The 26,935-nt window shown below is 40.3% G+C and overlaps 1 protein-coding gene across 1 annotated transcript; it reads right to left on the reverse strand.

Moving 5' to 3' along the window:
- Nucleotides 1-113: 113 nt before the first annotated feature.
- LOC140240743 (sodium- and chloride-dependent neutral and basic amino acid transporter B(0+)-like) lies at nucleotides 114-26,017 on the reverse strand. Its single transcript, XM_072320509.1, has 12 exons — nucleotides 25,857-26,017; nucleotides 22,224-22,355; nucleotides 17,668-18,013; nucleotides 12,789-12,921; nucleotides 8,692-8,826; nucleotides 7,718-7,821; nucleotides 5,752-5,876; nucleotides 4,740-4,852; nucleotides 4,173-4,301; nucleotides 2,388-2,603; nucleotides 1,793-1,957; nucleotides 114-1,030 (listed from the first exon to the last, which is right to left on the reverse strand). Exons 1-12 carry the CDS (start codon nucleotides 25,969-25,971, stop codon nucleotides 821-823), a joined length of 1,923 nt encoding a protein of 640 aa, XP_072176610.1. The 5' UTR covers nucleotides 25,972-26,017; the 3' UTR covers nucleotides 114-820.
- Nucleotides 26,018-26,935: the final 918 nt, after the last annotated feature.

The following is a 26,935-nucleotide window of genomic DNA, read 5'->3' on the forward strand; positions in this document are numbered from 1 at the left end:
CACACGGAGACATTTTAAAATTCCAAAACAGTGGGTCTTGAGAATTGTAGTTTCATGATACAGCGTTTAATATCCTTTGTCAATAGAACGTCTAATCACATTTTTTCGTTTTGAACACAGTCACTATTTTGGTCGCAGTACATCCAACGTCGAAAAAAAAAACCTTTTAAGTCCATAAAAACATACACTATTCATATCTTAATTTTTCTCTTCCTTTTTTCATTTAAACTGATATATCATTAGGCCCTCAAAAGAAACTGAAGAAACTACAGGTCGTAGTAGATAACAATATTAAAGTAGCTTGAAGTTTGGATTAGTAAATTATAAATTCGAAATTCGAATTTCTGTACGGAAACGTTGTAATGTGAAGGAACTTAAGAGCAAGTAGAAAATGTTAGTAGTACCGACAACATGTTGGAATCAATGTGAATACGTACATAATAAAGCTACATAATGATAAAGGTAATTGTACAGCCTCTCATACACAAATTGCGACAAGGCATCTGCTATTTCAATCAAAGGAAATAAAAACTTCCGACCTGTAAACTTTTTATGATGTCGGTTTTTTTCTCTTCTCTTAGCTTACAATTCACATCCCAGCAGCAGGAATGAAAAGAAACTTAGGGTTATACATCCAGAATGGTTGCTTTATGGAATTTCTACATGTGCTAAAAAAAGAAAGAAAAAAAAAACCTTGCAAATACTTACTTGCAACTTTAAAGAAATATGTCGTGCTTTTTCACGAAGGCAAATCTAATGATGTAGGCACATTCGAAAGAGTATTTCACTTGAAAGACTCCAAAACTTTTCACACCTGAACTTAACTTTCACCATTCACACGTTCAGCCGCATTCAGCGGGTGGAGCTCGGTCCCTAGCGGGTCCTTGGAATACGGTAGCGGGGCCTTTTCGGGATGAAAGCTGCCCCCCATAGTGGTTCCATTTTGAACGTGCACCCAGTAGGCTTCGATACGGTCCTCGAGGTTAGAGGGTCCCCAGTCGTCCACCGGTCGGGTGAGGACGCGGAGGCGCTGACGCATGATAGAAATTATACAGATTGCATTCGACATACTTTGAATTTTGACATCGCGAAAACATCGTTCTCGATTGGTCTGGTTAAAGGCACGTTCTTCATTTCAGTTATTCTAAGAGCAGTGGCGGGCTTTCAACAAGAAAAAAAAAAAACTTCATTATTGTTACCGATTCATTTTGTCGAGTTAGATTACCTCATGGTTCATTTTGCCTAGTTAATTCCAATTTGATACATAAAAAACCGCAATGTTTTCTGTTCTTCCATTCACGTTAAATTCTCCAAGAAGTATGCGCGAAAATCTCTACAAATTCGTTATGGAGTCATAAAAGAAGAATCAATATCTTAATTCACTTATAATTTAAAAAAAAAAATCCAGAGCTTTACTAATGAAGCTATAGTGACTACTTCAACGAGGGAATATCAAGCCATTGTTGAACTTTTTTGTGTGATACATGAATTGTGCTTCCGTCTGAGCCATCGGGGCAATAGTGAGGCAATGACATCATATCCTTATCTGGTTTGAGTACGATAGTTTCCTGAAAACATCTAACCATAATCTGCGCTAGGGAATTTGGACAGTGTTTACAACGCTATGCACTCAGAGCAAATTCATAATTAAGTTAACTTTCTCATTCTCAATCCGATCTAACGAAACTTACAGTAAATATAATCACGGATAACTTCATTATGGAGTTGAGTTCTCTATTCTTGCTAGTCTCAGCAGTCTCTATCATGATACATTGCTTATGAATATACCCACCTGCCGAAATGTTCCCCGTGTCCGCACTAAGTCATAGATCCAAACACCTGGGATGAAGATCATTGTTCCCACAATGAAGAGCCAGCCAATCACGTGACACCAAGCAGGAAATGGTCCGTTGTATTCCGGCTTCGACCAGTTGGTGATGTTGTAAACAAGGATGATCTGTATTATCGCATGGATTAATAACAGGGCGGGATTGGCTGTAGCAACAATTCTCATTACACTGTGTAGGGAGACTGTGACTACATTACCCCGATCTCAATCATCTTTGCTTTTGAAGTCTTTAATGTGAAAAGCCAGGAATTTGAAGATGTGTACACTGACGTATTAAGGAATTAAGAAAAGGAAGGAGAAAATCTTCAAAATAATCAATGCTCAACAAGAGATCAGCAAGATGAGGAACATTTTTTTTTTCAATTCCGTTTTATTTCATATTTCAAACGCAATATTTGGTCGGTATCGCCAGTGGCGTGATAGGTCACAACGAACTCGCAATGAACTTCTGGAAAGGATTTGCGTAAAACAAACACATGAGCAAAACGTCCGTGTTATCAAAAGCTGGCAGCATTTCTTTTTTGTAGCTTGACTTTACCAGTAGAATGGCAGGGGTGAAGAAAAGCCACGAGAGCTGCCAGTACATGAAGGACCAATGATCCACGAGCTTGCCGCCGAGCATGGCCCGTATGTCGTTCTTGAGGCGTCGTATGCCGTAGACCCAGCCGAAGGAAAGCGGGAGAGCCAGTCCACTGATGATGGAAATCCAGCCCGAGGCGTAGCTGTCGATCAGTGCTACCCAGTAGGGTCCGGCCTTCGGTCGATAGTAGCATGGTGAAAATAAGTATATGAGAAAACGACCTCATACAATACAAGACCATGCAATATATTGTAATTCCGTACAAGAAAATATAATGCGAAACGACAAAGCACATTGTAAGAAAAAATAAGAATTTATTATGGTCTTCCGTACCCAGGGTAGCCTCTTCAGTATTGCCACTCTCTATACCAGATGGCCCTGTGATCAGTATTACCGCTGGTGTTGCCAGGTATACCCACTTAAATATTTAGGTCGAGAGGGACAGTAATTGTTGGCAAAGACATCTTGTCCAAGTACGTAAGCACTGCACTGGCTGGAATTGAACTAGGGTCCTCCGATAGGGAGTCGAGAGTCTTATCCACTATGCCACAGTGACCCCACCATGCAATGCCATGATTAAATTATAATACTGAATTAAAAAAAAAGAAAGTATGCAAGGCTATTGGTATCGTTATGATTTCCTGCAATTCCGCACTACTACCAACTGAATATCATTGGTATACAATAATTTATATGTAAAATTCGACATTTGTGACTGCTTCGGCGCGTTGTAAACAGTAGTGCACATACAGAAACACTTTGAAAACAAAGATGTCATGTAGTCTACTTGGATGCCAAATTGCAAAGAAAAACTCCAGGTTGAAGCCCTTTCATGATTTTGTTGTCAATGGGAGAGAAGGTACATTGCCAACAATGTCCCTCTCCACTCTATAGTGTTTAAGTGGGTTTCCCTAAATCTAGAGGTAACCGATTTTAGGGTAGAATTTAGCACGTGTGCGCCAAAAGCCTCGTTGACATTAAAAGCATGCTAAACGAAAGCTTATTTGGAGGAGGGTCGCGGGGCCATAAGAGAAAATTTAATATTTCATTCGTCAAATATTCTTGACCACGTGCTTATACATGTAGTACATTTCCAAACAGGTCTTTACAGACAGGAGAAACGACGAAATTGCCCAAACTCACCATGAATCAAAGTGAAAATGGAAGGGTGTCGAGAAAATTAGTACTAAGTTCAATTTAGAACGAACCCCACATATCATATTATCATCGTATATCATACATCTCTCAATGTGTAAAACATTATAGTCTCTCAAATTTACTTTCCTAGTAGGCCTACATGTACTCTCATAAAAGTAGTACACTATGCAGTTATAAGATCATCGTGACTGAAATACATGTACATTGTGTAATAGTAAACACATTATTTCACGTATGTTTTATTTTGTTTTTTGTTTGTTTCTTCGTTTCTTCGTTTTCTTCTTACATATCGACTTAACTTTAGTCTTTCAATTTCAAAGCGATTTGTTCATTTTGTGCATCCAATCCTCATTAATTTGTATTTTACCGGTGCGACTTCAAGGTTCAGCAGACATTGATTCAGCACTCCATCTGCAAGTTGTGAACATTGGTATTCGGGACTATACCGAAGTGGCAGAATTTATTTTACCAATTGAAGCGATTAATGTGCATATCTTTGATGGCGTGACTCTATTGCACCTGGGCCAAGTAGGTTTGTTGTAATACGCTGCTCATATTCAAATATAGAAGGTGATGCTTGCTCACATTTGTCATGTAGCTGAAGCTGGTCAGAAAGCAGACGATACAGGAAACCGCTACAACAACCACGCGCCATTTTCGCAGTTTGGGAAAGCGGTCCAGAAACACTGTGATCATGGCTTCCAGGCAGACAAACTGCAGTAAACGGCGAACGAAGCAGAACAAATAATGAAATTGTTATTTTTGTCTATCAAATCTGAAAAGAAGAGACATAGCCTGTGCTACTTAAGAACAACTATTCTAATTGGTTTTTGAGTACGATGAGGAATTACCGGTCATTCACAGCTTTGAATTATTTATTTCATTGTTTTTTTCTATGAAAAGAAGGTTGAGAGCGGTCTCTGCAAATGGATTTAAAACTCCACGTCTTGTGATATAACATTAATTTTGTTATTTCTGGAGTTTAGAAACGTCTTAGTGCGGAAAAATTTCACTACCGGAAAGAGGCAAGAGTCATTAGTAATGAAAAGGGCTTACTTTATCCAATTGTAACTTGTGAATAAACTGAAACGATATAGGCCTAATCATTTATGTAGGATGGTCTATCCTGATTATTTTTAAAAATTAACGTACCTGACTATCCAAAGCAAGAAGAAACAGCATGACGAAGAAAAGCGCCGACCAGGCAGGAGCACCGGGGAACTCCGCCAGCGCAGCGGGGCAAACCACAAACACCAGCCCGAATCCTGATACACACAAAATATAGGAAAATAAGGGATGATTAAATTACACGAAGTTGCTAACTTTCACACACTGCGCATTTATAATAGAACCAGGTGACCAAGTACAAGTACAGATAAAGCACTTTAAGAAAAGAGTCAGATATACGATGCTGACTTTTTCAACAAATGTATAATTGTTACATGCTCTAACGACACAAAGATTATTTTGGAAAAATATAGGGATCCAGCTTTAGGGAGACAAATGGTCATAATCACCATATTCGAGGAGACATGCGACCTTAAAAAGGACAATGTACGTCTCCTATAAATTTCAACAATATTATCTAAATGCAAGCTTTACTGCTGATATTATTTAGTACACACTTCACACACGCTGTCTCCCTACAGCTGGATCCAGAGTTATATATATATATATCTATATATATATATATATATATATATATATATATATATATGCAAACATATTCTTTTTTTCACGATCCACGTCGTACAAGCTGCGCTTTCCAATAGTCCACTCTTTTCCATCGCTATATTTATCTTTCTGTTACTATTGCATATTGTACACTTTTTCTTTCTCGTTATACATCTGTTCCTACATATATATTTTGTATTACACTTTGTGGCATATACTTCATCAAATTGTTTAACAATTCGAATTGACAATGTATACTTTGTACTATGCATTAACTCTCGTTTGATGAAAATTAAACACAATTGAAATAAAACAACAGCAACGAAGACACACAAACATGTTTCCAACAACTAGAATCTTGAAGTGCAGATGAAGTGAATCAGTGGAGGTTATCATTTTGAGGGAAACTGAACATTCTTATTTACTTCATGAAGCAGTCTTCCGTTCATTACCAGTCCTACATCACTATCCGCGCTTCAACTACCCCTACCTCCTCTGACGACGTCTTTGATTGGGGTCCCACTTTGTTTGGACATGTACCCGAGAATTGCAAAGACTGCAAAGCCACCGTAGAAGCTGGTGAGACTGTTGCCAACTGCAACAAGCATTGAATCGCTGGAAGGATGGATGGATGAAGAGACAAGGTTGGAAATTGAGGAGATTAAAGAACAAAAGGAAGAAGGTGGGACAGGATACACCGAAAGAAAGAAACATATAAGAAGGACAGAACATGTAGGTAAAAGTAGGTGCGACAGGTGTCATTTCGAAAAGTGAAATTTCTTAAAGAACGAAACAAAATTCACGCATATTGGGTTTGCAGTCCTGGCTGACCCATACATATTTATTTCAAATGTATCTCATAAACACACACCATTACAATGTATGACAGCCACTGGTTCATTCCCATACGTAAGAGAAACAATAGTATTTCCCATTCATACAGGCAAGTTAAATTTCATACCGTATATCGTTATCTATTTTATCTACTAATTATATCCAAATATACAATTTGCATTCATGACTCGGACAAAGGTACTTTAAATGACAGAACATGCTCAAATGACTTCGCACGAGGTGAAATTTTGTTAGGAGTTAAAACTTTTTTTAAACACCATGTGTAATCATGAAATATCATGCATATAGACAGTGTATTGCGCGCGCGTCCAAACACACAGACACACACCAAACATACATGGGCACAAAAATAATGTGAATTTGCATGCACTCCTTCAAAGGAAGAGTTCTATTGCAAGATTGTCTAAGCACCATTTCAAACATTTCTAAGTAAGTCCATCATCAGAGTAAGATTAAACCTTTCCAGTAATACCTCACTTGTAAAGTAACGAAGAATATTCTAGAAGTTATGATAAAGAATGTCCTGTATTTTGTTATCAAAATCATTCTTTGTTTTTAGCAGCTTTGATTATAAAAACTCAACTTACCAAAATAGATTTAGCTCGTTTTGGGATAACACTATTCAAGTGTTAATTTGTATGCACTCCTTCAAACGTTATTTCATTTCATTTCATTTCGTTTTATTTCATTCTTCTCCTCTTTTCCAACAGAACATAACACAGTACAAATTAGGAATCATATCACAATCGTATACATACATCTTGCAAATGATATCAAATGATACAATAATAAAGTTACATATATATATATATATATATATATATATATGCATGTATACGCAAAAAAATACAAGGTTATGTTTCAGTTGAAAAAAAAAAAGAACTGAGAGGTCCACTAAAAAGCAAGCTTGTAGATTGTGAACCCCTCAAGAAAAATCTAATGAAATACTTATTTGCATATGCTTAGCACAAGTATAATTTAAGACAAGACGGAACAAAATATACGAGACACACAGCAACATGACACGACTCGACAAAATAGATGGAAAAATGGAAGGAAGGAAGGAAGGAAGGAAGAGAATGCCTACACGCTGATCAAGGAAACGAAAGAGGGAAACGAAAGAGGGAATTGAAGAGGGAATTGAAGAGGTGCTTCAAACAGCTGGTGGCTGCATACAGCCGTGCAGAGATTATGATGGCTATTTCATTATAATAAATTCAGAGATTAATTGATTGACGGTTGGATGATGAACCCTGTGGTTGTTGGGACTTGGTTAATAAAAACGAAAAATCAGAGATTTTAACTTCCGCTTAAAAGAATACAAAGAAGGAGAATTTTAATTCCAGAATCTAGGGCCTGTGTATATAAATGTATTCTGAGCCAATAATGTTCTCAGAAGGGGTAAATGAAACTCAGAAGATTGCCTAGCGGGATAATCATGGATTGAATTGAATATACAGGGAAGTTGCGTTGAAGTTAAACATAAACTGTCAAAGTTGAAAAAAAAATACAAATACAAAAATGTATTCAATCAGTTCGTGAAACTTACAGGTTAGATCACATATTACTGAAGGACTGTTTAAAGCGGTATTTGTACTAACTTGATAAAAGTATTGTGGAAATTGCTGAAGGAACTCAGAGTGAGTAAGCTACCACCGCCAGCCCCGGCCGAAAAGAAAACCTGTTGCGCAGCATCTTTCCACGGCTATAGAAAGTTGGAAGAGAAGGAGTGAGATGAAATGATGTTCTTTCATCGCATGGAAAATGATGAAACAATTGTGGCAAGGCAATATCATATGGGAGAAACGCATGATGAGGTCACACTTGTTCTTCCGATAATCAAAAACATCGAATGACAAACAAAAACAAAAACAAAAAAAAAAATCGGTTATGTAGTACACATTTTTGGAGAAAATTCTAACAGTATTCGAAATGTACCACGGACAAAACATATAGGTTATAAATTACGTAGAGTCGAATCAGACATACTTCCTCTGAAATGTTTCGTTTTTAAATGATATTGCCATGAATTCTCTCAGTGTATCTCTACCTGCAGCTAAAACTCTTGTAAAATAGACCATGAAATACATTTAAATTCTATGCAAGCATTGCTTAGAAGAGCTTACAACAAAACTTGCCGGAAACTTCCCCTATCTATCAACTATAACGTTCTTTTTTTTTCTGCTCAAGGAACTTAACGGGGCGGGGGAAAGCAGATTTGTAACGCGTCGTTTCTGTGTAAGGTTACATACTGAAAAAGAAATTCGGATCAATCATTAATATACATTACAGAAACGGTCCATTTGGTTCAAGAGATGAGGTCTCACCAGTTTCATTTCATTTTAATCCCATGTTTTATGCCACCACTCGATTTTTTTTTTTTTTTTTTTTTTTTTTTACATTTGGCATACTGGTTCTGCCACACGGATAGGCAGTCAATGGATCCATGTCTTACAGCTACACTATTTTTGTTATGTACATGTATTCAAAGATACATGATTATATAAACATGTGCTATAAACATGCATACTTTTTATCTTCTCTTTCATTTGCTCCTTATCGTCTCCGTGCTTACCAGTGGGGATGCGATCTTTGTCCAGTTGGGCTTAAGGTAGAAAATAATACCTTCGTAATAACCATCCAGAGTTACAGCTCGAATGAGGAGCGCTGTCAGCATCACGTAAGGAAAGAGAGCGGTGAAATACACCACCTGTAAAAAGAATACAGACCATCACATCCATCATGTCACAAAGTAACTAGTTGTATAGCGGATGTGTACTATATTTCTGGTGCCACTTCCGGGTTTCATTAATTTTTTTTTCTTTTTATTTCTTTTGCTTTTAACGAAAAATAAAGGGGACGTGGGCCGGTTGCGCCCCCTCTGGATCCGCCACTGATAAGTGGATTGCACAAGCCTCATATTTAAGTAAAATTTTGTCCAGAAACATAGGAATTTTAAATAAGCTGAAATATTTTTCCCCATACATATACTCAACAATGATTTCCCCTTACCTCAACTATGGAATTCTTGCATGGGGTAATTCGTCCAGATTTTTGCTTGATTCGCTTTTCCTTCTCCAAAAACGCGCCATCAGAATTATCAATAACGCCGGATATCTATCTCATACAAATGATTTTTTTTTTCACAAGAATAAAATTTTTAAATTGACTGACTTGTTTGATTACAATCTAGGTATTTTCATGTATAAATACTCCACGAATGATCTTCCTGATATTTTTCTTCACATGTTCAAAAGAGACTACTCAGTTCACAATTATCCCACCCGCCTACGGGACGCTTATCACCTTCCACGTACTCGAACAATTTTCGCGATGAAAACAATTATGTATGCGGGACCGAAATACTGGAACGATCTCCCCTCTGAACTCACAGGTTGTTTATCACTATCATCCTTTAAATGCAAATTAAGACAGTATTTATTGAATAATTACACTAATTCAGCTCATTAAAATCTGTTTTGTGCTGTACAGGAGTATCATATGCATATTCTTCCTTCTTTAAGACAGTTGGGGCGAGGTAACAGCTGGTATTTCAATTCCCTCTGCACTGTAACTGGTTGTTGAATGTCTTTCTTTTTTTTTTGGGGGGGGGGGATTTGCAGGTGCATGTGTTCCCTCCTTAATACACGCAATGTATAAATTTCTAATACTTTTTAACCGTATCATTGTTATCATATATTGAGTCATATTGTTATTATTGCCAGAACGACAATGGTTCATCCGCCTACAGCATGTGGCTTATCCGACCCCAAATCTGCATTAGAGAAGAATTTGCTATAAAACTGTATAATTGTACTTTTTTTCTCTATGTTTCGGTCATTTTGTACCCGTGCTCCCCATCTTAATCTTTAACTCGATTTGAACTGGGACCTACGCTCAACAAGCTCCCTTTTAAGTAGGTTCCTTCATATTTCTTTAGCATTCATTCACAAATTCCAAACTTCATAGATCGACCACTATATGTTTTATATATTTGCAATATTCTATGTATGTCTCCAGCTTGATATCATGTACTTCATTTTATTTTGTTATATTTGATGTATTTTTTTCATCGAGAAATATGAAAAATAAATCGAAATCGAAAATCGAAATCATAAAAAATAAATACTTAAAAAATGCGCTCACCTGACAGAAAGAGGCAGTGGTGTTATCCACATTGTTATCCCTGGAGTCTCCTTTTAACAGAGCCTTTTAACAAGAGCTACCGCGACAACGTCCAGGTAACATCAGGGTAACTTCCCCCCCCCCCCCACCCTACCTGTTTAAACGGTCCAAGCATATCGTCGCACGTTGTCACGGTAAAGTTTGCCAGATTCTACCCGAGCCAGTTAAGGTATACAATGTAACTACAGACACTAGACTTGCAACTTTCTATGAGAACGCGGCTGTGGTAACATTCATTTTATATCCTCAACCTGCATGCGTACTATTACATTACCCTTCGTGGAAACCTACTTTGTACACTGGTAAGGTTTTCGGTGAGTGTCTGTACCCCTCGCTCTTTCCGGCGATTTTATGGGAATTTTAGAAGAATTTTGTTTTCTGGACGTTGTCGCGACACTGTCGCTGTATAATGTCCAGACCTGGTCGAAACTAGTGACTGGCATGGCATACTTTATGGAGTGGATGACGATTCATGTTCATGTCACATGATTGGCTTGTCCTGTCAAGTGATCGCTTAGTGTCTATTGGGACAGAATGTTGGGACAGAATGTTAGTGGGGGCGATGTGGCATAGTGGATGAGACTCTCGACTCCCGATCGGAGGACCCGAGTTCGAATCCCGCCCAGTGCTATACGTCCTTGGACAAAATGCTTTTACCCACCATGTCCCTCTCGACCCAGGTGTATAAATGCGTACCTGGCAATGCTAGGTTAATAATAATGGCAGGGCCCTCTGGTAGAGCAGTGGTAACACTGAAGAGGCTACCCTGGGTAAATAATAACCTATTATTATTGTATTATAATGTTAGTGCTCACTATCTAGACATTCGGGCCCGAATTCATGAAGGTGTTACAATTGAAACCATTGTTTAAACTATGGACAATTTACATGGAGCGCCAAGTGTCGCATGGCCTATTTCGTTACGAAATCAGTCATTTCGTCGACGAATCAGTCATTTCGTTAAAGAAATGACTATTTCGTCGACGAAATGTTGTCATTTCGTTACGAAATGACTGATGTCGTAACGAAAAAGGCCGTGCGACACTTGGAGCTCTATACAAATTGTTCACGGTTTAAACCATGGTTTCCATTGTATCACCTTCGTGAATTCGGGCCAATGGGTTTCTTATGCTTAAAACCCACTCTTCTGCTAGATTTAGACATGCGAAGCTCACAATTAGAAAAAAAAAAATGAAATGGAAATAGTGACTATGTCACCAAGGCTGACCTTATTTTTCAAGCTTTTTTCTTTCTTCTTTCTTTTTCTTTTTTTTTTGCACAGAAGCCGAGCTTGACCTATTCAATTCCGAAATCTTGGCGCACTATGTAAAATAATTGTTCTACTAAGAATTGAATGTATGAGTGTGTGCGTGTGTGTGTGAATTTTAAAAACTTCAACATTCACATTTCAATTCATATCTGAAGCGTTTATAATTCTACAACATCTAACAATAACATCTACAACACAAGTCTCATAAAGTCTGCAGTATAAAAAAAAAAAACAAACCATTAATGGACCTATCTAAAGAGGAAGGAAACCACAAAAGCTGCGATGCATTTATGATAATTATATAAAATTTACTACTTATAGTCAATAAGTAAGAGCAAAGATACTTCCAGAATTCTATATCCCATCTCCCCAACATCCACTCAGGTCTGCATGGGAGGTATGAACGCCATGTACACCTCCCCTACCTCAACATTCACAAGTACTTCCAACGAACTCATGACCCCCACCCTTAACACACACACACACACACACGCACACACACAGGAATTTATAAACACATAGACACCCTGCATGCGTCCTGTTCCTGTTATCTGTCTGCACATGCAAAAGGAATCATTTTCCTCAAAATAGCAATTCATCGATTTATTCCCATTATTTTTGTTAATCCACCTATGTCATTCCTCCTTTTTTTTTAATAGCTTCCTAATTTTCTCAATTGCTTCATTTCTAACTAATATGGATCCATCTCCAGTTATTTATCTACGTTGGCTTTCTTTGTAGTTTTTATCTCTGTAATCTTTCATCATATTTATTACTTTTATAAGGTTGCAGGGTGTTTGTTTGCTAAAATTGAAAATGATGTGCATTTTACTGAAGACATCAGACAAAATTTCACCCATATACAGTACAGTTTTGTCGGATACTCGCATAAAGATGGATCGCAGTCATCATAGCCAACTTATTGATTATAGAACCTCCTACCATACACCCTGCCAAGATTATTATACATCTAACATAACATCCACAACACAAATCTCATAAAGTTTGCTGCCATAAAAAAAATAAAACATTAATGGTCCTACCTAAAGAGGATAGGAAGCTGCGACGCATATTATTACTTTTTTCCCCGTCACATAAAGAGCCTGATGATATTTTAGCCAAAGTCATGTAGAAAATAAGATGCTTCTCGAAATGACAGCGTGTCATTTTTTTTTTTTTTTTTTTGCGAGAATGTTTCAATGTTAGCATTAGCTCACTTTGCCAGAAGTCTTGATACCCTTGGCGATGATGACGAACATGATAACCCACACGAAGAGGTTGCTAAGGGTAACCTGCCAGACCACACCTCCAACTTCAGATATGCTGGAAGACTCCTTTAGAAACTGGTTCCTGGCATGAGACAAGCATAGGAAGGAAGCGAATGAGTGAAAAAGTAAAATAATGAGCAACGTCTATATACTTTAAAGTAAAGACGATTAACTTTTTGGGGGGATAATTTGATATCACGCAGTACATGAATAGCTCCATGTATAATGTGTGGACTTTATTGTGGTCCTTGAGCAGAGAAACTAATACTCTAAGACCCCGTTTACAGTGCGAGGCTCGGCCGCGGCTCGGCCGCGGCCGAGCCCAACCCCGCTTCAGTGGAAACGCACAAAAGGCCAAACGCGAGGCCAAAATTGGCCTCGCATTTGGCCTCGCATTTGGCCTCGCTCTGGAGGTGGTCTCGGCCGCGGCCGAGCCGCGGCCGAGCCCGGCCTCTTCTTGGTGTAAACGCAAACTGGGCCAAATGCGTGGCCAATTTAAGTCTGGCTTCCAGACCCTCTGCCCGTACTATTTCGCTATTCACGATATTAACCCCCTCAACGTGGGAAACTAGTATAGTTTAAGGTGGTTTTGTCCTGCAAAGGATTTTTCCTTCGGCAAAGGCCTTTGCCCGAACGGCGACTTCGTCGCCACGGAATCCAGTTGGCAAAGGGTCTGAAAACCAGGCTATACCAAATTGCGTTTGTTTACAAGCAGAGCGCCATGCACTACGACATAATATTGAAAGGTTTGAATTAAAAGCGCGGCCGAGCCCAGCAGTGTAAACGGACAAAATTGCGAGGCTCGGCCGCGCAATTGAGCCCGGCCCCGCACTGTAAACGGGGTCTAAGACCCCGTTTACAGTGCGGGGCTGGGCCGAGCCGCGGCCGAGCCCAGCCTCAATTGCGAGGCCGGGCCCCGCAATTTTGTCCGTTTACACTGCCGGGCTCGGCCGCGCTTTTGATTCAAACCTTTCAATATTTTGTCGTAGTGGCGCTCTGCTTGTAAACAAATGCAATTTGGTATTGTCTGGTATTCAGACCCTTTGCCAAATGAATTCCGTGGCGACGAATTCGCCGTTCGGGCAAAGGCCTTTGCCGAAGGAAAGAATCCTTTGCAGGACAAAACCACCTTACATTATACTAGTTTTCGACGTTGAGGGGGTAAATATTCTGAATAGCAAAATATACATGCAGAGGGTTTGGAAGCCAGACTAAAATTGGCCGCGCAATTGGCCGCGCATTTGGCCCAGTTTGCGTTTACACCAAGAAAAGGCCGCGCTCGGCCGCGGCTCGGCCGCGGCTCAGCCGCGGCCGAGACCACCTCCAGAGCGAGGCCAAATGCGAGGCCAATTTTGGCCTCGCATTTGGCCTTTTGTGCGTTTACACTGAAGCGGGGCTGGGCACGGCCGCGGCCGATCCGGGGCCGAGCCTCGCACTGTAAACGGGGTCTAAATCTCTTAAACGAATTACACTGAACAGTGTTGATGACATAGGACCCTCACATATTTCAGAAATGTAGCAGTGTAATTCCATTACAATATCGCTTGCTTAAAGGTACTAGCCCACATTTGCAAACCCACGAAAATCAAAACTGCATAAAACAGGTCCAATATGACTTCAAGTACAAGTTATAACAGTAACATACCTCACCTGTCGTTCTTTGTCTATACCATTCGATAAAAGAGAGAAAATCATCGTTTTAAAATCAATAGACCTTATGCATATGACGTCACACGGTCTTACTAACTGAAGGGCGCCCTCCCTCAGAGGGCAAGCGATGCTTTGCTGGAGCGTGCTTTTACACGCGAGGCAATGGGCATTTACACACAACATCGGGGTTTCTTTTACTGTCTTTTCTATTGCATGTAATCTACAGCCCTAGATCGGGAAATTCAAGCTTGTATAGCAAAATCGACATTTGATGTATGCAGTGCACTCACCAGGTTAATGATATATCCAACATTTTGGCACAATTTTCATGAAAAAAGATGCAACTACCAGCGGTCGTAACAGCTCATCAATCTACGAATCCGTTAGCCAATCACATGCGAGGTAGATTTCTACGTGTGTTTTACTAAAACACGTACCTCGCATGTGATTGGCTAATGAAATTCAAAATGGCGACATACATTCAGCGAACGGCGGTGTTGCGCTATGGATACAAATTTCTGCGATATAACCTAGGAATTCTGTAGTTACTGTGAGTATTTCGATTGCACAATGTGAGAAAATTACCCAAATATTGCTGCATAATGTGTCATGTCATGTCAAACTTGTTTGATGGTAAAAAAAAACCTGCCACTAGCCTGGGGACTGGCGGCGAGTGAGGCGATCGCCGCTAGCGCGCATAGGAAAAGCACATAACTAGCTGCACTCCTCTGCGATGTCAAGGACTTCGCTTGCCCTCTAAGATGGCGTCGCGAGAGGTTGTCAAGCGAGTGATGACGTCAATGCATAAGGTCTATTTTCAAACCGGGTCAACCCGACCCAAAATCGAATTACGAGCACGGGCTATAGCTACGTACATTGTACATGTAACACGTACGTGGACTGGAGCTAGCGAGCGTTATACGCATGCATACGGATTACGGTGCATTTTCATTTATTTTTATGAAAGTAATGGACTAATTGGAACGAAATTTTGCACAGGTGTTACTGCAATCATACCCAAACTCCATGCTAACTATGAGACCAATTGCTGCAGGTTTACAAATGTGGGCTAATACCTTTAACAAGTTCACTTTTGCATAATATATATGCATGCCTTCTTCTTTTGCTATGCTTCCTCGAGCCCCGACCTTGCATTCTTTTGGTGAGGCTGCTATAAGCTGTGTTCAGACGGAGGCAGTTTTGGTCGAAATAACTTCGGAGGAAGGGTCGGAGGAAGCTTGGTCGGAGTAACTTCGGAGGATAGGTCGGAGTAGTGCCCGTCTGAACAAGGTCGTGGTAACTTCCTCCGATCGGAGGAACTTACCACGACCTCTTCCTCCGAACAAGATACTCCTGAGTTTTCTCAGGAGTATCTCGCTACCACGACTAGCCGGTCGGAGTAAATTGCCCTTGCGGACAAGCCCTCGGAGTATCTATGAACTTACATACCTTACGACCTAGGTAAAACTTCCTGGGTCAAATCGCAATGTTGACATTTTGCGAGTACACGTGCGCGTGTAGTGCAATTCTAACCTAATCGATCGCGACGAAGAAGCTGCCGCTCATGCCAAAATTTCCATCAACAAGAATGGAGAAGACAAATGCCACTGGTAAAAAACAATCGCATGGTCGACGTGCGCAGCGCTAACACTTCCGGAAGTTACACCGACCCTCGCACATAAATTGTTCGGAGTTTCTTCCCACGCCCGTCGTGTGGACACAAGGGTCGTGGTAAGATATGCATTAATTTGAATTTTAATTGCCGAGCCATGAATTTTTACTCCGACTAGAAATACGTCTGAACATGGCCAGAGTCATCATCCTTGTTCATTGCAATTTGTTTATCAATTTCTAAAACATTCTTATTCCTCATCCCGATCAAGATAGATTCTGAAAGTTTGTAGGCCTACTCAGTATAACTAACAGATATTTGTTAAAATGTAAACGTCTGAAAATCATCCGGAAGTCTCATTTAACCCTAAAAAGGCAAGGGGGTTGAATCAACCCCCCTTGACATTTTTCGCGACTACTCCGCCGCGTGAATTTTTTTGACCGCGCCGTTAGCTGACTTTTTACTTTCAAGTCTTGCGCATCTTTTGACACCATTTTTGCGAAAATCGCGCATACCGTTACGACGCTGCGCGACCTTTTATACATGCCTGTCAGACCGAAAATGGCTTAAAAACGTGATTTTGTGTATAAAGTCTATGCAAATGGAGTTTTCTCTTCTTATTCATAAAGATATGATTTTCACTTTCAGAGGCTGAAACTAATTAATTTTAGCATAATTATGCTTGAAATAGGTTCTGTCAAAAATTTTGAGAAAAAAATGATAAAACAAAAGGACGAAAAACAAAGAAATACATAAGAAATTTATAAAACAATAAAATACATAAGAAATTGATTTTGATACCAGATATTTTTTCATGTACATTGTTAGGAATGCTACAAAGAATGTTATCACCAAAAATTAGGATTCTAGGAGCTTTAATTTCTGATTTATAGCAAAAAGTAGTACGCATAATTATATCAACATAATTAATCATTATGATGAAAATTTCCATTTTTTTTTATAGTTTGGTAGATTACGCGACAGGTAATGTATGTGCCAATTTTCATGGTGATTGCGCGAGCGACGGCCGAAATCTCGGGGGGGGGGGGTTTGAATCAACCCCTCCCCGGCCACAGAACACCCAAAAAAGCCCGGCCTGGTTAGGGTTAAGATCACCAAAGGATTCTTAGATTCTGGTTTTACAAGATGTACTCGAAGCAAACCGGATTTCTTTTCTAAAGTTGCATGATTCGTGTACTGGGTTTACAACTCCAACACTTCAGCAAGGCATTTTGTTGCCGGTGTGTCTTTGTGGTCTTTCCATTTTTCCCCTCTGTGTAAGAATTTCGGGTCACTAATAACCTTGCAGCACCGTATCCATGTCTAAGGCCATGAATTCTTAATGTTTTCTTACCTTTTCTGCTTCCACCCCTATCTTTTCTTCTTTTTTTTTTGGAGGGGGGGGGAGGGCCCTCTTTCTCTTGAAGCTTTCTTGAAGCTTTTTGCTTGAAGAGAATGTTGCCAGAGTCTGTTGTACATAATTATCGCATGGTGATTATATCCAACTATACTTTATTCTTTGTGAACGGAAGTAGACTCTAATACTGAAATACTATTAACACTTACGTCCAGTACTCCTCACTCGGTAGTCGTCTCTTCATCTTTAGGGGGTCTGTATAGTTGCCGAGATCCACAAAGGTCTCATTATGCACAATAACGTTGTATTCTCCGAGCTCATCTTCTGTGAGCATCGTCAGGTTTGCGCAGCTGCCATTGGCAATAATGATGCCTCCATCTCCCAGACAAGCCCCCAAATGTTCGCTGCAGTACGGTGTATTCCACGAGTGGTCACATCCCACCCACGGCAGGTTGCGCGTGAAGGAGGCGAAACAGTAGTAGATAGAATAAGCGATGATGATGTTGTAGTAGCCGAGGGTTACCGAGTACGACAAGAACTGGCAGTAGGACAGACCTGTGTGTATGTTTGTATTTTGATATTGTGATTTCTGTCTTATCAGAGAGAACGGGACATGATTTATACACAGCATTCCATTGCAAGGAGAAGGAATTATGATTGAATTGCCTCTTCATTGCTTCAAAGCACTGTAGACGACTGCCACTTTGAGGAGTGACAAAGACTATGAAAGCCAAAGTACAATAGATTAGGCAGGCATTCATTTCTTTTTCCTGACTTCGAGTACCTTTCTGTGCTCACCCTTTGCAACACCCTTTAAAAGGGCAAGAGAAAGGTTTCTATCGATGACATGTATTGCTACAGTCCTGGTTTTAAAGAGTTTTAAAAGGGCATTTTACCGGTTTTTTTATTTTTTTATATGTTGTTCTTTTAATTCTAAAAGACCCAGCGGTGCAAACAGAATCAAAATTTCATAAGGATTAAGTCCGTAATTTAATGTTAAAAATGGAACTTTTTAGGTGAGAATTATGCTAATGAGCTGACGAGCCCGGATGTTATGATGTCACAGGTACTCTCACTATTACTGATTACAAGAGCTGGCATACGCGTGCGTTAATTCGTATCGAGTAGCAGACGACGCTTAGGCCTAATTTAGCTAGCAGGCGGCGCTTGTGTACTGTTCTATCCATGTAGATATCTCAAATTTTACTAAACCAAATCGCACCAAAATTACAGGATATACTTCATAGCATATTTCAAAGTATTCTCTTATATTTGAACGAAATCAGTATTCGAGAAGTATCAATATTGACGTCGACTTTCAAGTCGTCACTCAAAAAAAAACTCACTCTTCGCGAGAGATCTTGGTGAACGCAAGATGCACAATCTAGAACTGAAGTTAGCCGACTAGTACTGTGCGAACGGGTAATTTACGCGAGAACTAAACTCAAAAGTGTAATGATTTTTGCGACTTGTGTGATATAGGAACTACATTTTTCAATCAACTTACCACAAATAATTTGTAAATTTATTTATTGCCCCAGATTACTTGAAAGATTTGTCTCATGATATTAAATGGCTAACTTCAGTCTGTGCGTGCGCAGCAGGTAGGTAGGGCCTGGCCGCAATCACTCGTGTTAGTCGTAGAGCAGATTATTTTTAGCGACGCCGACAGGAAAGTCGACATCTACACTTACGCTTCCCGACATGTGATTTGTTTCCAATTAACGTGAGCTGTTGGATATGAATCATAAAGTATTTCCTGTGAGTTTGGTGCCATTTGGCAAGGTGAATTTTGAGATATCTACATGGATACGGACGTACGCTAGCACTATACCTACACCAGCGCTGGGATTGCGAAGCGGCGACACTGTGTTACGTGTTGGAATCTACGTGGTCAGGCCACTCTTCCGAGATATATGGGTCCTATGTAGGCCTACTGAAACAAACTGTTAGATCTAACATTAGTCCTTGGTGTAAATAACACCACTATGAGATTTATCTCGACTACAAAACATCGGAAATCCATAAAGCAGATACCTTACCTGAAAAATCCAGCACAGGAACAACAGTGCCCGCAGGACAAGGGTCCAGATGTAGATCTGGAGTCTGGACTTTCGTCTGGACTTTCTTCAAGTTCTGGCAGCAGGGCCAGGGGTATGTAACGTTACGCTGTGCCTTATTAGCGCTGTGCACATAGGGCCTACAGCTGCAATGTCGACGGTGAGTGAGTGTAGGGCCTACTCATCAAAACTTGGACTGCCACGTAGAACCTACTCCTTGACTGCTCAGTAGTCCTGGTCCTAGTTCTAGTATTTCAGAGTCTATGTGTACTGGGTACCGTTTTCATCTTACTAAGCGTAAATCGTGCGTGCCGTTGAAGAGAGTCTAGAAACCCTATCTACATTTGGATTTAGATTCACTCAGCCCTCATCTACGTTAGATAGTTTGAACTGGCGAACCATCGCTCGATCATGATCATCAATGCGTAACATCCCACCGGAATTCCTTATTCACTGCGGGGTCAAATGTCAGAAATGGTTAACAGATTTCTATTCTTGCTGTTTCACCAACCAAGTCATCCCTAAGATATGGAGAAAAGCCACTGTAATTGCTCTCCCCAAACCAAACAAACCAGTTGATGACCCCAAGAGCTACAGACCAATCTCCCTTCCCTGTGTTCCTTACAAGCTTCTGGAACGTCTCCTTCTGGCGAGGATAGAACCTGTGGTTGACCCACAATTACCAGATGAACAAGCGGGCTTCCGCCATGGTCGGAGTACAGTCCACCAAATTGTCAAGCTGACCAATGACATCGAAGACAGCTTTGAGAAGAATCACAAAGCTGGCGCCATCTTTGTCGACCTCACTGCAGCCTACGAAACTGTGTGGCACCAGGGTCTGACTCTGAAATTATTAAAGACAATCCCTGATCGCCACATGGTGAGGTTCCTCTGCAACATTCTAGCCAACAGGAGGTTTGTTCTGAAGACTAGTGATGGACAGTCCAGCAGACCACGCCAACTGCGGAATGGAGTTCCTCAAGGCTCTGTACTATCCCCCTTGCTCTTCAACATATACATCAGTGACATCCCCTTCACAACCTCACGACAGTATGGCTATGCAGATGACCTTGCCCTTCTTCACTCTGACAGAGCCTGGTCAAAAAATGTAGAGAATACCCTCACTGCAGATATGTCGCAAATCGCGAAGTACTTCAGGATCTGGAGACTCAAGATTAGCATGTCCAAGACAACGGTAACAGCTTTCCACCTGAACACCAAGGAGGCTAATCGGCAACTCAGTGTCATTCTTGATGGAACACCTCTTCCATACAATGCTACACCAACCTACCTTGGAGTGAAGTTGGATAGGCAGCTGACCTACAAGGAACAACTCAAGGCCATAAGTGCAAAAGTGTCTTCAAGGAACAACCTCCTTCACCGACTTGCAGGCTCAAAATGGGGTGCCAGTGCAACCACTCTCCGCACTAGTGCGCTAGCACTTGTATACAGTGCCGCGGAATACGCCTCCCCTGCGTGGTGTAGGAGCTCTCACACCAAGAAACTTGACTCAGTTCTGAATGACACCATGAGATTAATAACAGGATGTCTCCGGCCTACACCAACAGAATTCCTACCTGTTCTCTCAGGCATCCCTCCTGCCCCCATGCGCCGAGAACATCACACACATAGGCTGGTAACCAAGGCCTCCAGCAACCCGGACGACCTCCTCCACGACGTAGTTGAGGGCTCTGTAACTCTGGGTCAGCGGCATCGGCGACTGAAGTCTCGCCGCCCTTTCTCCCGCCATGCAGCAACGCTGAGAGGATCAGACTTCAACATCTGTCAGACATGGAGAACAAGCTGGGAAGACACCCAACGACCTGCCCAACTCGTTGTCACGCCCAATACATCTGTCCCCCCAGGAGCAAACCTCCCAAGGAGTGAGTGGGTGTCTCTAAATCGGATTCGAACGGGAGTTGGGCGTTTCAATGCAGCCATGCATCGTTGGGGGCTACGCCCGTCAGCAGCTTGCCAGTGTGGTGCACCAGAACAGACTGCTCAACACATCTTGAGTGAGTGCCCTGATCTCCGACCTCCTGACAACATGGACCTGACACACCCTACTCCACAGACTGTAACTTGGCTACAACAATTGAGGGACATTACTTAGCTGTTGCTGCCTCATAAGCAAGAAGAAGAATGCGTAACGTTACTTACACACAGTCTTCTATGGGCAGCACGTTCGGATAACGATGCCAATTTCATTTTGCATATCTGGAATTTCCCCACAAGTTTTATCTAAATGAAAAGCTGTTAAAGAGATTGCTTTTAAAGATTAATAGATATTGTTTAACATGTTTATTATAGCTCCATATTGCAATTATACTAAATAACAGCTTTTGCAGTACTTCGTGTGAGATTTCATCAGTAAATTGGCATTATGTAGTTCGTCTTGCTAATGTCGGAGTTGTGCACCAAGAGCACCTGTGACGTAGGCCAAATTGTGTGGATCGTTCCATGGCTTGCTCGTTTTCATTTTTTAAAAAAAAAATCATTACAGGCTTATCCTGGGTTTTACAATCCTCTCTTTCCAGTAGTAGGCATCAAAAAATGTAGATTAGAATTATCAGACAATTAGAAAATGTCAGTACAGTTTTCTTTTAAAGCTTACCGTACATGCTGCGGTACGGTTGCCATACTATACACGCTGTGAAAAATCACCATACCATTAATGATGTGATTGATGTGGTTTTCAGGTTTACCTCTCATGATGGGCAAAGCTCTCCAGACAGTCACCATGTTGCTGCTGCTGTACTGACCGAGGGCAAACTCCAGGACGATGAGGGGCATGCAGGCGAACATCAAAAGGGTGCAGTAGGGAATAAGGAAGGCTCCTTTGTGGAAATAAAGTTAACATTAAAAAAAAATAATACTTTGATAAAATGATACAGTGGACGGATCGTGAGGGGATGACATTATTCACATTTCTAATTCCACGACACCAATGTCGCCGATCGATATAACACTTGTATATTTATAAAAATTACGTCAACCCTTATACTCCCTAAATGTCGAAATAGCGAAACAGGTTAAACTCGAGTCTTAAAAGGTGCCGCCCGTTTGAGCGGATGAATCATATCAAACATTGGAGTGAACCTTGTCTCTTTGCATTGAGCTTGACAAAGAAACTGAGTATTTAATACTTTCTGGACATATTCATGATATAGGCGTGCAGTGCTAAAGATTGCTCTGCTTACAACCTATACAAAAATATAAGTCATGATCCCTCAAATCATTGTGTATCATGGATATGGATTTGGATCCTTTAAAGCAGGAGGTGGATTCCTGTCGTGGAAGCCTCACTCGAGCCCTCCTTTTGGATCCCCGATATTTTTTTTTTTTTAATTATTGAAAAGGAGCATTTTGCTACTTTTGGTCAAGGCGGTTCAAGAGATGGGGTCACGATAGTTTTCTTTGCTTTGATCATATTTGCGCTGCCGGCACTCAAAAACAACATTTAAAGTATGTGTTAAACTGAAGCTGCCCCACAGATGCAGACGATGGATTCCTGTGCCACTGTATAATGACTAGCCACTATCTGAGGAAGTCTTTTTTTTTTTTTTTTTTTTTTTTTTTACATGTAACTTGCTTTTCGCTGCCCCTTGAGAATAGATGAGCGGTACATAGTCCTACTGGTACAGACACGGTAATGTGCGAATAAAACAATTGCGCGAAGGCTGATGCAAATCAAAATTACTCTACTTTAAATGTCTCAACATTGATGTGACACATTACTGAACAAAGATTAATGCTTGAAGAGTACCCCATATCCTTTTAAAGGGAACGCAAACCCAAAGAGCAACGTGGATTGAATGAAAGGAGCAATAGTAGAACACATCAGTCAGTCAGTGAAAGTTCTAAGAAAATCGGACAATCGATACAAAGGTTATGAATCTTTAAAGTTTTCGTATTGGAACCGCTGGACGAGGAGACTACTAGAGGCTATGACATATGAGCGGACAATGATATACAGAAAAAGAAAATTCCACTAAAAATTCATTTTCATGAAAATTACAAATTCCATCAACTTGATACTAACATATGTTAAGGATAGCTATAACACACTATTATCCCCCCTCCTTTCTGAAAGTGGTTAGTCAAGTGCTCTTACATAATGCTAGAAAAGTGAATTTTTGTTGAATTTCCTTTATATTTCCTTTGTATTGTTGTCCACTCATACGTCGTAACCTCTATTAGTCTCCTCATCCAGCTGTTCCAACACCAAAACTTTAAAAATTCATAACTTTTGCATCGATTGCCTGATTTCCTCGAACTTTCACTAATATGTTCTACTAATGTTTCTGCTTTCACTCAATCCACATTGCTTTTTGGGTTTGCGTTCCCTTTAATTTGATATGAAGTGATTGGGCAGACGATAAAATCGGCTTTTCAATGAGGTTACGGTTGCAAATATTTTCATAACATATGGCTCACATTCACAGTTCTGCACATCTCACTTTTGTTTCCGTTGCTATGCTTTATTGTTAGGTGATATTCCATTTGATTTGACAGAATAAAAAGTAAAATAAAGCCGACATTTTGTTAAACTGAATCTTCAGAATATTCAGAAATATGGTGGCATTGAATTACAATCAACAACGCACAAAATGCCCCTGCGAAATTTTGTCTGTGCATCCATAGAAAACTGAAAAAAAAATACAGCCGTTTGGAGCTCCTTCTCTTGAACCCCTTTAGCATCGTGTTTAGTTTGGGTTATATTGAGGTCAATTCTTTTGAGGACTGGGAAGGCTAATCTAGATAAATCATATCGTGTTCCTGACTATTGTGACGACAAGGTATAACACAAATAGTACGAATGGTATCATCACTATCGTAACTTTTTTTCATAGCCCGTTATGAGGTAGCAATTTAATCGGGGTGCTTGTTATTGTCAATGAAGCTGAAGAATAATAAAATATTATTGAGGGAGAGAGGCCCGCGTGTTATTCAGCGATAAAAGAAAAAGGATCTTAAAAAGAGGAGAGTAGAGGAAAGAAGCCACACAGGGAGAATGAAAGAAGAAAAATAATGATACACGAAAGGTAGTGTTGAAGGGAGGCAAATAAGGACAAACAAAGGGCAGTTTTTAGCTGAGGTTGAGGTTACACTATAATGGAAATGGGACAATAGGAGACAGGGACAGTTGTGAGAAAGACTAAAAATCAGGTATACATACAAGTGACATAGTTCAGAGAACAGTAGGAGGGAAAAAAGATAAACCAGAAAGAAAGGAGGGAAAAGGGGGCAAGTTGAAAAATCCTGAAGATGAGAAAGAGCAGTGAAAACAAAGTTAAATTTCAAACGATGTATTACGAAACTAGGCAAGAGGGGGAGAGAGAGAGTGAGGGAGAGAAGGTGGGGGCAAATAAAGAAAAATCAGGTAAAGAAAGAATAATGGAGTGAATCCGAGGACTCCTGTGGGAAAGAGCTGTGAGAGAATAGAACTTGCAGCCAACTGCTGCCCTTCGGCTGACACTACTTACCTTCCCTATACTGTAGTCCCCACGTCGCTTAATTCCCTATCTGCTCTTTCTCGGCCTTCTTTCGCCAAATATCTTTTATCTCAAAGACTAAATGTAGCACACACACACACACACACACACACATACACACAGAAAGAAAAAAAAAACTGTTGTATACAGCTTATCCATTAGTAGCGAGCCAATAGAGTAAAAGCCAGTTGAGGCAGTGGAGTATATCAAGGACTATACATGTAGATGGTGTTCAGGCAAACCTCTATTCCCATTTACATCACTATGCAAACTTTCAAACAACACACAAATAACCACGGAGGTGTTATCTATCTTCTTAATCCCCACGTTCTAAAGCATTACGATGGATGTCAAATATACTAGATAGTATTGCTCGACTCCGGTTTAGCCTCAAGACGAATTTTGGAGACGAAAAATGCATCAATTCATGAAATTACAAGTTGCATTTTAACGCAAGATTTGAGGGAAATACTGTAATTTATTAAGAAAGAATTATTTAGAAGAATTGATGGTTATTTATTTAGGAAAGAATGTAAAATCATTCACATGCACATCTGTAGTCCTTTATAATTCCATATTTCTCCATGATGAGCACATTTGTGCAGGCTGGTTCTTAACCTTTTAACATGACATATCTGATTTTTCAAATACACTTGTTTGCACTAGATCGTGCTTTACTTATTTTTGCTGTTAAAAGTGCAAAGCGGAGACGTTGAGGAGTCTCGAGTCAATACAAGGTCACCAAATACTAGATAGTCTGCAGCCCAATGAGATACAACCTCTTTAGTTATGTTAGAAGGCAGTAGTACTTTCTCCATGTATAATGCCTCCCAGGTACAATACCTCCGCCGTTCTTGTAACATAGGAATGGGAACCTCCAAATGTTTGATAGTCCCACGGCATATCCAAGGCAAGAAACGGCAAAGTCGAAGCGCCCTCTCCACGTCTGCCGCTCCATCACTTCCTCCGTGTCATTCTCCCGTCGCTATAACGATAAACGATAAAATGGAATGAAAATTACTAACCAACTTAGACTTTTAAGAATGAAGGTAATATACGAACACAGCGTCGTTATTTGGCAATTCCTGGCATATGTAGGCATTCAAGAGTTGAAAACCCGAGACAGAAGTCATCCAGTACATTGTACAAGGAAGAAAGGACATTCTTTTTCTTAGCACTAAAATCATCCATTAATCGGTTACAAGCATACTGTCAAAATTATGACGAGAATGTACATGCAGCATATGATCCTCCCTCCTTTTTTTTTCTCTCAGTATAATGTGGTGTGATACATCCTAATGCAAATGCAGACATTGTAAGTGAAAAAAGAAGAGCTTGGAGGATATTCATGTCACCCATCAGAAAACGAAAATGACAGGGGGCCTAATGCACAGCAATTTCAGAAGAAGAAGAAGATAAATTGTGAAAAGTGTTCAAGCAATTAGTGTGAATTGATGTGGTTTATACATTACATGTGACAGGTGAGGGAACGTTGTTACAGAGGGATGGAGAGTGCATACATTGGAATATCATGATGTAGTGAAAGCCAGTTCGGAATTATTTATGTGCACATTTCGGAAAATGACTTCTCTTTTTTTTTCTCGGTTGGCTATGCATTTGACTCGTTTTTCAAAACATGAACGTACTACACATGGACTATGAACGCAGGTCTTCCGTTGATCCTATCATCGCCACCGCCACCTGTGCATTTTAAAGAGTACATTCAGGTGTCTGGACAATAACGATTGTGTACTCATGTATCGTCACTAACAAAAGAATCGTTTCCCTCATTTCAGTCTTCATTTCAGACGGAAATGTCTTTGAATAAATACAGATGATGAGGAGCGCAGCAAAAACCTGACAAATTTTGTGTCAAAAGATGGGGAATTGCTGATTCCCACATTTTCGCACACGGATAAGAC

The sequence above is a fragment of the Diadema setosum genome, chromosome 17, assembly GCF_964275005.1.
Source record: "Diadema setosum chromosome 17, eeDiaSeto1, whole genome shotgun sequence".
NCBI lineage: Eukaryota > Metazoa > Echinodermata > Echinoidea > Diadematoida > Diadematidae > Diadema > Diadema setosum.

What these genes read in the sequence shown, in the direction of transcription:
- LOC140240743 (XM_072320509.1), bottom strand. Translation starts at nt 25,971, where the DNA reads ATGGAGCGGCAGACGTGGAGAGGGCGCTTCGACTTTGCCGTTTCTTGC. An exon ending in AGCTTTGCCCATCATGAGAG is followed by an intron (nt 18,014 to 22,223) that starts GTAAACCTGAAA and finishes ACATACACACAG; the next exon opens with GTCTGTCCTACTGCCAGTTC. An exon ending in TTCCACAATACTTTTATCAA is followed by an intron (nt 5,877 to 7,717) that starts GTTAGTACAAAT and finishes CCATCCTTCCAG; the next exon opens with CGATTCAATGCTTGTTGCAG.